We start from the raw sequence: 11,903 nt of genomic DNA on the forward strand, positions 1-11,903 counted from the left end.
CATTTGGAATGCCATGCTTCTAGGAATATCTTGTATGTGTCTTTGTTTGGCTTATCCTAGGATGGATGTGTTGTCCCAGTCGAAGTGGTGTCCTTTCTCATTCATGTGTGAGGATACTGGTGATAGAAGGATGTTAATGTTGATTGAAGGAAACAGGGCTGTTACATCAAAGGAGACCATTATTTCATCCTCTTCTATCTTAGTGTCTTTGATGGTCTTCTGGAATTCTTGAGTGGAGTTGATGGAGTAGCGTGAGCTTCTACGAAGTGTTTTAGTCTTTCGTATAGCTCCTTGGCCAATCTGTAAGTTGGTGTTTCCAGGCAGTGAGACTATAGGTCTGAGGGGGGCTCCTGGTTTGTGAATTTGGAATAATCCATGGAAGCACGGTGTGTTGGATCCCTCTGGTTTCATTTTTTGGAAGTCAGTCTTATTTATTAGTTCAGATTTCTGAAGTTTTTTTGAGTAGGGCTGTGATTCGGTTCTCTAGTTGTGGGGTCGGGTCTATCGCCACTTGTTGGTAAGTGTTGGTATCGGTAAGTAGTGCGTTTGCTTTTTCAAATGATTTGTAGCTCGGATTTTGGAGTCGTTCACCAAGCTGATGTGTTTTCAATGAGTATGAAAGATGTGAAAATTCGGAATAACAAAAGGAGGTTGACAATGGGATGAAAATCACAAGAGATTAGGTGACAAATTGATCATTTTTGCCACAGAAAAATTAACCTGGCCAAAGAAACACCGACAACACTATCAGAAGACCCAAAGACTCATACACCAAACACCACTAACTTCATCAACAAGAAGAATACCATTAAGCTAGTGGACCTATGCCTTACCACCCACTTCACCTTCAACAACAAAACCTACAGACAAACCAATGGAACACCTATGGGATCTCTGATATCAGGGTTCTTAGCAGAGGCAGTAATGTAGAGACTTGAGCAAACAGCTCTGCCAACCATCCAACCCAAACTCTGGGTCCGCTACATGGATGACATCTTTGTCATCACTAAACAAAACAAGTTAGAGGAAACCTTCAAGGCCATCAATAATACCCTCACTGGCATAAAATTCACTAAAGAGGAGGAAAACAACAACAAACTGCCATTCCTAGATGTCACAGCAGAGCGAACAGACAATGGGGAACATCAAACCAGCATCTGTAGGAAAACAACACATCCAGACCAAATATTGAATTACAGAAGCAATCATCCCAACACCCACAAACAAAGCTGCATCAGAACATTATTTCAATGAGCCAACACACTGCAGCACGGGGGAACTACACAGAGGAAAATCACCTGTACCGTGTATTCAAAAAGAATGGGTACCCAATGAACACAGTCCACCGATTGCTCAGCAACAAACCCAAACAAGCAGACAAAACACATCCAGAAACCCTAGCCACTTTCCCCTACATCAAAGACACCTCGAAAATGATTGCCAGACTACTCAGACCCCTTGGCATCATGGTAGCCCACAAACCACCAACACACTATAACAGCAGCTAATGAACTTGAAAGACTCTTATATAGATAATGAGCAAAACTACTGTCATTTACAAAATACCATGCAAGGACTGTTACAAACAGTACATTGGACAAACAGGCAGAAAACTAGCCACCAGGATACATGAATACCAACTAGCCACAAAAAGATATGACCCTCTCTCACTAGAATCCTCACATACGGATGAGGAAGGACACCACTTCGACTGGGACAATACATCCAACCTAGAACAAGCCAAACAAAGACACGTACGAGAATTCTTAGAAGCATGGCATTCCAACCGGAACTTTATCACCAAACACAAAGTTATACCCCATCTACCACCCCTTGAGAAAAGGAACAGGAAGTGACTTCACCACAGGCAATGACATCACCAACCCAAAGAAACCCAAACATATAAATAGAAAGCAGGAAGTTTCAGCATGCTTTGCCTGAAACCCACTGAAGATGTTACCTAGTAAGGTAATGAAATGTCTGGAAATGAACCTTATAGCTCAGTGAGCAAACCTACATCCAAAAGCATTTGCCATGTTCAAATGGAGTGTTTAATGAGGCCAGTCTTGTGAAGTTTTGTTCAGGTAAGTAAATGCATTCCACCAAGTGGACATGATTAGATTACTTACAGTGTGGAAACAGGCCCTTCGGCCCAACAAGTCCACGCCAACCCTCTGAAGAGGGACCCACCCAGACCCCTTCACCTAAAACTACGGGCAATTTAGCGTGGCCAATTCACTTAACCTGCACATTTTTGGACTGTGGGAGGAAACTGGAGCACCCGGAGGAAACCCACACAGACACGGGGAGAATTGTGCAAACTCCACACAGACACTTGCCTGAGGCAGGAATTGAACCCAGGTCTCTGGCGCTGTGAGGCAGCAGTGCTAACCACTGTGCCACCATGCTGCCCAAAACATGGTGACATGGTGTACTGTGATTTCATTCTGCTGCATTTTAACTTGCTGTAACTATCATATTTCACCTGAGGTAAGTCTTTCAAGTGTATGGAATACTCAAGTAACTCAGATTATTGTATTTGTAGGCCAAATTAGATGTATATGAATATTAAAAATGATGAGCTTTACGGGTGAGCTTGCTTGTGAGCATACACAGTCAAAGAAAGAAAGACTCATTAAACTTGTTCTTATGAGAGTCTTATTTATGACTGTTATACTATTGAACCCTCTACCTGTTTCCATCAGCCCCAAATTTTATTTTATGGAAAAACCCTAATGGTTTCTTCAGGAGATGTTGTGGAGCATATTCCTATTGATAAATGATGGATCTGTTTTGCATAGTAAAACTATTTTGTTAAATATTACCATTGTGTCATTTTCTAGTTTGCAACAATACCCTCAAAGGTGAAGAATACGGGACAGCACCTCTCCACATCGAGCATTGATTTTCAGACTGGCCAGTGCATCTGCTCTAGTAACCCCAATATTTAGTAAGGCGATTGGTATCTTCATCTCATATGCCGCAATGATGAACCTATATCCAGAATATACCTATTTATAAGAAAAAGTATAAATCAGCAATATTAGTTTATAAATCATCCAGATATTTATATGAAATGTGAATATGAGTTCAACCTAAAAGCTGGGATTGAGCAGTATAAACAAATCCCTGTTCTTATCTCCTGTACCCATTATTATAAAATATTAACGTGCCAAAAGAGATCATTCAATCTTTTTGAAAGAACTAAACAATTAGTCTCACTCTGCTGCTCTTTCCCAATACCCCAAATGTTTGTTTCAAGTTTTGTTCCCTTTTGGAAGATATTATTGTTTTGACCTAGATTGATTAGATTAGATTCCCCACAGTATAAAAACAGGCCCTTTGGCACAACCTGTCCACACCAACCCGTCCAGACTCATTTCCCTCTGACTAATCACCTAGCACAATGGGCAATTTAGCCAGGCCAATTCACCTAACCTGCACATATTTTGGACTGTGGGCGGAAACCAGAGCACCTGGAGAAAACGCACGCAGACACTGGGAGAATGTGCAAACTCCACACAGACAGTCGCCTGAGGCTGGAATCGAACCTGGGACCCTGGTGGTGCGAGGCAGCAGTGCTAACCACTGAGCCACCATGCCACCTCCACCACTCTTACCAACCACGAGTAATAATAACAATTCTATGTTTTTAAAAATATGCTCATCTCTGCTTGGATCTTCTGCCAATTACCTTAAATCTGCAAGTCCCTCATTCTAGTTTATCTTGTAGTAAATCTCTTCAACACTTTCTTAAGGCCTTGACATTCTTCCTAAAATATGGTGTCCAGAATTGGTATAATAATTCAACTGAGGCTTAAGCAGTGATCTATAACGGTTTAGCATTACAATTGGATTTCTTACTTACAGGTAAGACTGCATAATTACCAGTGGGGTACACTGTTCCAGGCAAGTGTCCATTTTATACAATTGTTCTCAAATTGGTGGAGCTTTGCTTTAAGGTTTGTGTTTTGATACAGGATTTGGGGGTGTGTGTGTGCGTGCCTGTGTGTGTGTTGTAAGGTAGGGATTCCTATGTGTGAGGTCATAAACTCCTCCTTCTCCAAGGGAGGCATGACAGCTCTGGTGTGACAGCTCTCAACTCACTGGTTGCTTGTGACCAAACAATAAGGAGTAGGCACTGAGCCCAAAACAGTTTAACCTCAAAGTACTTAGCCTGAGCAAAACAGGAGCTGATTATTGTGTAAAGAGGAGAGAAGCTGGTAATTGTGTATTAGGGAGGAGGAGGAGGGGGGATGCCTGATTATCGTACATGAGGCAGAGGGGACAGAAAAGGGGCTAATTACTATATATTTGAGGAAAAGAGGCTGATTACTATATTTGCGGGGGTGTGGGGATGAAGATGGCAGAAGAGTTGCTAATGGCAACTGTGGGTAGGATGATTCCTGTGCTAATCAGTGAGTGAGGCTAATTACTGAGAGTGGGAATGGTAGAGTGGCTGATTACTGGGAGAGGGAGGGGAGAGATGAGAGAGAATTATTACTATGTTGTGGGTTTGGTTGAAATCCACATAAGAACATGAAGTGTTAATATTTTTACAGAATAGTACATTAAAAGCACTCCCACATTTATATGATGGATCATTCATTGTATCTTGATCTATAGTAATGTGAACTGAAATGGAAATATTTCATGTTATGTAAACAGTTTCAGAAAGATGTGAATGGATACAAGTATGGAAGCTGATTTGATAAGCCCAGGGGAGCAGTAATCTCAGTGAGACATGCCATGAAGCCTCACCATTCACCGTGCATTTGTGCCCAGATAGTTACAAACAGCAACAGGGAAATCAGCAAATGTATTTCATGATGAGAGTGAATAGGACATGTTTGAACTATCTAACATTTTGAAAGCCAAATACAACATAGCCAAGTACAAGATGCAATGAAATTCAACAAAAAAAAATGTTGAAATTTCAGAGATTGTTTCCACTGGCTAGGGAGTGCAAACATAAGAGTATACTTTCAAACCAAGGGGCTAGTCAATTAAGACTGAGATGAGGCCACTTCATTTAATGTGAATTATTGGTATTCTTTATCCCAGAGAATTATGACTCCCATAGCATTCAAATTATTTAAGGCTTGGATAGATGAGTTCTTCATCTTTCAAGGAATCAAGGGATAAGCGGAAATGGGCAAGTGCTGAAGCCTGTGACCAGCCATGATTGTACTGAATGTCGGAGCAAACTCAGTAGGCCACACGGTCATCTACTCTTTGTGTCTATGTCACAAACTGGGCAGTCATGACCGTACATCAATTCGTGTGTTACAGAAAGACAGAAACACAATAGAAAAGGAGACATCTGAATTTATATTTTCCATGAGTAACTTGGGCAAAATGAATCTTGAACTAGGACAAAATATTGAGGGGACACATCACTTTGTCGGTTTAGCAATTTTAATTGATTATTCTAATATAACAATTGGAAACCCAACTCCAAAAATTTTATTATTATTCTTCCATTAAATTCCATTATCTGAAGTTGTTCCCACTAACATTAAGATATTCATAGAATCCCTGCAGTGTGGAAGCAGGCCATTCAGCCCATCCAGTCCATACTGACCCTTCAAAGAGCATCACGCCCCTGTCTACTTTATCCCTGTAGCCTTGCATTTCCCATGGAGAATCCACCAGCCTGCACATTCCTGGACACTATGGGTAATTTAGCATGGCCAATTCACCTAATCTGCACATCTTTGGACTGTGAGAGGAAACCCACGAAGAATGTACAAACTCCACACAAACAGTTGCCCAAAGGGGGAAATCATATCCGATCCCTGGCACGGTGAGGCTGTACTAACCACTGACCCCAATGTGTCTGCGCTGTTCTGCTTTGAATTTGGTTAACAAGGACGTAGCTCTTTAAGCCTGTGAAATTCAGACTAAACAAACCAGGGCTTCCCTAATGTAAAATCTTTAATAATCTATTCTCTTACCTGTAGAGAAGAACCAGCCACCAAAACAGCATCTGATTCAGCCACCCGCTCATAAACAAAATTCACTTTCTCCTTATTCACTGTGTCTCCAAAAAAGGTGACATCAGGTTTCAGGATACCACCACAACTCTCACATGAAGGAACGATAAAATGTTTAACTTGATCGTCAGTGAGGAAAACATCTCCATCTGGAGCTATTCCATGTGCTTCTCCAGTCCAGCCAGGATTCAGAGCTCTGAATTTTTCTTGAAGATGACTCCTAGGTGTTACAGCTCCACACCCAAGACAGATCACCCTGTGAGAACAGCCGTGAAGCTCAGTCACGTGTTGGCTTCCTGCCTTTGCATGTAAAGCATCAACATTTTGAGTCACCAGCCAGCGAACCTTCCCCAGTTTCTCCCATTGACTGAAAACATTATGTGCCACATTTGGCTGATGAGAACTAAATTGTGGCCAACCGACATAATTCCGTGCCCAGTATCTCTGCCTGCCCTTAGCACTGCTAATAAATTCAGAGTGCTGAATGGGGCGCCTTGCTGTCCTTGCATAGAGACCTACACCTTCTGAACGATAATCTGGAATACCAGATTCTGTTGATACTCCTGCTCCAGTCAGCACAAACAGCTTCTTGGACTGATGTACAAACTCCTGAAGTTCCTTCAATTCGATTGAATCCAAAGGTGTGCTTGAAGGAACAAATGCTAAATTGGAAGCAGTGACTGAACTGTAGTTCCTGCAGATCCATTTCAGAAACAGGCATTTCTCAGCAACTGCAAATACAGACATCAGCTGCATCAAGGAATAAACACAATCACCTACAATATAATAAGAAACCATACGTCAGGAAAACAATTTAGAAACACGTCCTACTAAAACATATGATGTGGAGAAGCCAGTATTGGACTGGGGTGGACAAAGTCAAAAATCATAGGACACCTGGTTATAGTCCAACAGGTTTATTTGAAACCGCAAGTCTTCGGAGACCCCGCTCCTTCTTCAGGCGCAGAGACCGACTGTATCTATTCCTGAAGGAAGGCTATGCTCTGCAGGTAGGGATCCACACAAATCACCTTATAGCTCTCTGGTTACTCACTTTTACTATCAAATTTCAATCCTTCGACCTAACGTGGTCTGGGAGGGTGAAGATTTGCTTGTAGACTATAAACACAACGAGAAAGTATCTTTCTAGCACCAACATGGAACCATGAAAATAGCAAGTTTGATTCAGCGCCGACTTTTACTTCCCAAATTCAGAGTAAATGACAGTTACCGTTCAGACAGTGTCCTGCAACCTTACCTTATCGAGCTGGGTTCCACAGCTGACCGGACAAACCAAATGTTACCGAGCGGCTATGGGCTGCCGCTATTGGTCAAACGGTTCCGATTACATAAAGCTGGTCTCACGTGATCTGATGTCACGTGATCTAGGTGCAAGGTTCTATCATTGAAGGAATTTGTTGCAAATAGGGAGGTTTGTCTTAACGCTGAGGAAGGGCAGTCGGACCCAATCCGGTGTTACCTAACCGAGAATTCCTGATAAGGAAGGACCTGAATGACGCTCAATTTACACTTAGGGTGTTAATTTGTTCCGACAATAAGGGGAAGTGTGGAGAAAAGAGACAAACACAGTTTCAGGTTTCATTACTGTTGGAAATGTTAGATAGTTTTAGAGTTCTTGAGAAGATTTGTAGCTCCGGTTGTAGATTCGGTGTGTTTTCAATGAATACAGAAGATGTAAAATTTCGGAATAACAAAGGAGATCTTCGATGGGGTGGAAATCACAAGAGATTAAGTGACAAATGGATGATCATCAAATGGAGGTTCAATTCTCACCTCAGGCGACTGACTGTGTGGAGTTTGCATGTTCTCCCTGTGTCTGTGTGGGTTTCCTCCGGGTGCTCCGGTTTCCTCCCACAGTCCAAAGATGTGCAGGTTAGGTGAATTGGCCATGCTAAATTGTCCGTAGTGTTAGGTAAGGGGTAAATGTAGGGGTATGGGTGGGTTGCGCTTCGGCGGGGGTGTGGACTTGTTGGGCCGAAGGGCCTGTTTCCACACTGTAATCATTTTAGCCACAGTAATAAGCCTTTCTACCCATTGGGTTCACGCTGGCTTCCTGTGGAGCTGCTGCAAAGCAAAAGTGTGGAATTTGCACATTCTTCTCGTGGGTTTCATCCGGGTGTTCCGGTTTCGCCCCACAATCCAAAGATATGTAGGTGAGGTGAATTGGCAATGCTGAACGGCCCACAGTGTGCAGGGATGTGTAGAGTAGGTGCATTAGTCAGGGGTAAATGTAGAGTCTAGATTAGAGTGCTGCTGGAAAAGCACTGCAGGTCAGGCAGCATCAGAGGAGCAGGAAAATCGACGATTCGGGCAAAAGCCCTAATAGGATAGGAGAATGGGTCTTGTAGGTTACTGTTTGGAGAGTTGTTGTGGACTTGTTGGACCAAATAGTCTGTTTCCACACTGTTAAGATTCTATGAAAAGGAGTTGGTAATAATCAGAAGACATTGAGATTTAAGTAGGAATAAGCAGGTTGATAGCTAATAGCTGTTTTCTGAAAGAAATTGGGTTAGAGATGGAGGGGGATATCTGAAATTGTTGAACTCAATATTGGCTCCTGAAGGCTGTTAAATATTTAAATGGGGGGGGGGGAAAGAGAAGGATGAGGTGCAGTCATGACCATACATCGAGCTTGAATGGAACAATGGAGGAGGCTGAGATGGGAGTAAGGCACAGAAGACCATAAGACGTAGGAGCAGAAGTCAGCCATTGAGTCTGTTCTGTCATTTAGTGTGATCATGGCTGATTTGTTCATTTTCCTGCCTTTTGCCCTCATTCCTTTCGAATTACCCTTATTAAGAAGATTGTTTTTGACCCAAGTTGCTCCCTCTTAAACAGAAAACTCAATTCTACCATGTAACGGTCACTGTTTCCAAATGAATCTTTTACTCTGACATTTTTATTAAGCCTACCTCATTCCACTTCAACAGATCCAAATAGCTTTGATCCCTGGTTGTTTCCAAAATATATTGTTTTAGTTAACTGTCCCAAATATAGCCTATAGATTATTCCTCATGGTTTTCTCTGCCAATCTGTATAATCCAATCTATATGAAGATTAATTTCATATTATTAATATACTACCTTTGTTACGTGCCTTCACTATCTCCTTATTTATACTTTCCCACCATATAGCTACTGTTAGGGATCTATAGACTACTCCTGGTGGAGTTCCTGCATTTTTCATTTATTACCTCAAGCCATATGGATTCTGCATCTTCTGAGTCAAGGTCATTTTTTGCTATCATATTTATTCCATCCCTTACCAATAATGCTACCTCACCAACCTTTCTTTTCTGTATGTCCTTTTCAAAAGTGACATATTATTAAATATTTGCTTCCCAGATGTAAGATCCTTGGAACCATGTCTTTGTAACAGCAATCAAGATGACATCCATTAACCTGTATTTATGTGGTTAATTCATTTTTGTTATGAATACACATATTCAAGTAATGCGCCTTAATTTTGTCGTTTACTATTGTTTTCTCTTTTGACCCTATTTATTGCTGTATATTTATGTTTGTATTCTTCATTCCTTCCTGTCTTGCTCTGGGTTCTGTTATTCAAATTGGACTGATAGGAGGCCAGAAGAACACAGCAGGCTAGGTAGTAAAAAGAGATGGAGAAGTCAACATTTCAGTATTAACCCTTCCCCAGGACTAGATGCAGGAGCTACAGATAACATTATTCAAATAGCTGCCCTGGAATTCTGCCATATCCTCTTACGGTGTCATTCTACACTCTCCATCTCCCAAATCCTCACCCTTAGTAGTTGGTTTAAAGGCCTCTTTACAGTCCTAATTATTTGAGTTGTCAGGAATCTGGACTCAGCACAGTTTAAGTGAAGTGGCAGTATCCAAGAAGCAGGAGAATCGATGTTTCGGGCATCAGTAATGAGGCTTGTGGACCAAGGGGGTTGAGAGATGAATGGGAGGGGTGTGGGGCTGGGGGAGGTGGGGGGAGGGAGGTACCTGAGAGAGCAATGGGTAGATGAAAGTGGGGGTGAAGGTGTTTGGTTAGAGAGAAGGATGGAGTGGATAGTTGGGAAGGAAGATGGACAGATAGGACAGGTCAAGAGGGCGGTGCCGAGTTGGAAGGTTGGATCTCGGATAAGGTGGGGAGGGGAAATGGGGAAACTGGTTATTGATCCCAAGGCAGGAAGATGAGGCGTTCTTCCTTCAGGCTGCAGGTAGTAAGGATTTCACAATGGAGGTGGCTGAGGACCTGTATGTCCTTGGGGAAGTGGGAGGGGGAGTTAACGTGTTCAGCAATGGGGCAATGGAGTTGCTTTGTGCGTGTGTCCTGGAGATGTTCTTTGAAGCGTTCCGCAAGTAGGTGTCCTGTCTCCCCAATGTAGAGTGGACTGTATCGGGAACAACGGATACAGTAAATGACGTGCGGAAATGCAGCTAAATCTCTGACTGATGTGGAAGGCTCTTTTGGGGCCTTGGTCAGAGGTGTAAGGGGAAGGTGTAAGAGCGCCTAACCTGCCGCTTTGCGACCGTCCAACCACATGGGATTTATGTGGATTTCACCAGTCTCCTCATTTCCCTTCCCCCCCCCCGCCCCCCCATCCCAGATCCAACCTTCCAACTCAGCACCGCCCTCTTGACCTGTCCATCTTCCTTCCCATCTATCTGCTCCACCCTCCTCTACGACATCATTTTCTCCCTCACCTTCATCTATTTATCGCACTCTCAGCTACCTTCTCCCCAACACGCCCACCCTCCCATTTATCTCTCAGCCCCCTTGGCCTACAGGCCTCATTTCTGATGAAGAGCTTATGCCCGAAACGTCAATTTTCCAGCTGTGCTTTTCCAGCACAACACTCTCGTCTCCGATCTCCAGCGTCTGCAGTCCTGACTTTCTTCACAATTCAAGCAAAGCCCATCCTACCACATCAACTCCCTTCATTCCCAAAACTGATGGCATTTCACCCACATGTTTAACTCCTTGGCTTTATTTACCCTATACTAGTTTGCCTGTGGCTCAGGTAATAATCCAGAGATTATTACTTTGGAGATCCTGCTTTTGAATTTAGCTCCTTGAATTGAGTAAAACCTCTCTTCTAGTCTCACCACTATGATTGGTACTAAGATGGACAATAACTACTGGATCTCTCCCCTTCCAAGGTGTTCTTCTGCTCTGAGATGTCCTTATCCCTGGTACGAGGCAGGCAACACAGCCTTCAGGACTCCTATTCATAGTTGCACATAACAGTATCTACCCTCCTAATTATACTGTAACTTATAACAACCACATTCCTATTTCCTTTCCTTCCTGGAATGGCTCCCTGTACTAAGTTCAGAGTCAAAAAGTGTGGTACTGAAAAAGCATAACCACTTAGGCAGCTTCCGAGGAAAAGAGAGTCAACGTTTCAAGACAAAGCGCTTCATTCCTGATGAAGAACTTATGCTCGAAATGTTGACTCTCCTGCTCCTCAGATGCTGCCTGACTGGCTGTGCTTTTGCAATGCCACACTTTTTGACTCTGATCTGCAGCCCTCACTTTTTCCCATTACCAAATTGCGATGGTGAGTTTGCTCATGTTCTCTACAGTCCCCAGTCTTGTCTGCAGGAAGCTTCTAACTGTTAGACAATTGCAGGAGCCGAGGTTCCTCAATTTTAACCCCTTGGGTCCTCATACCAGTCTAATTAGCAATCACACCCTCCTGTCCCTAATCATATAATGGTTAAAAATGTGTTGCTGGAAAAGCGCAGGTCATGCAGCATTCAAAGAGCAGGAGAATCGACGTTTCGGGCAGGAGCCCTTCTTCAGGCCTTCTTCCTGAAGAAGGGCTCATGCCCGAAATGTCGATTCTCCTGCTCTTTGGATGCTGCCTGACCTGCTGTGCTTTTCCAGCAACACATTTTCAGCTCTTATCTC

The 11,903-nt window shown here is 42.9% G+C and overlaps 1 protein-coding gene across 1 annotated transcript; it reads right to left on the minus strand.

The window, feature by feature from the left end:
- Positions 1 to 1,985: 1,985 nt before the first annotated feature.
- Positions 1,986 to 7,274, minus strand: sirt4 (sirtuin 4). The gene is made up of 3 exons (XM_060844064.1): positions 7,255 to 7,274; positions 5,958 to 6,772; positions 1,986 to 3,011 (listed from the first exon to the last, which is right to left on the minus strand). The coding sequence occupies exons 2-3, from the start codon at positions 6,750 to 6,752 to the stop codon at positions 2,859 to 2,861; spliced, it is 948 nt and encodes a 315-aa protein (XP_060700047.1). The 5' UTR covers positions 6,753 to 6,772; positions 7,255 to 7,274; the 3' UTR covers positions 1,986 to 2,858.
- Positions 7,275 to 11,903: the final 4,629 nt, after the last annotated feature.

Source organism: Hemiscyllium ocellatum, chromosome 24 (assembly GCF_020745735.1).
Source record: "Hemiscyllium ocellatum isolate sHemOce1 chromosome 24, sHemOce1.pat.X.cur, whole genome shotgun sequence".
In the NCBI taxonomy this organism is placed as follows: domain Eukaryota; kingdom Metazoa; phylum Chordata; class Chondrichthyes; order Orectolobiformes; family Hemiscylliidae; genus Hemiscyllium; species Hemiscyllium ocellatum.

Coding starts and splice junctions, on each gene's coding strand:
- sirt4 (XM_060844064.1), bottom strand. CDS start 6,752: ATGCAGCTGATGTCTGTATTTGCAGTTGCTGAGAAATGCCTGTTTCTG. Junction 3,012..5,957: donor TGGCTGGTTCTTCTCTACAG/GTAAGAGAATAG, acceptor TCTTATAAATAG/GTATATTCTGGATATAGGTT.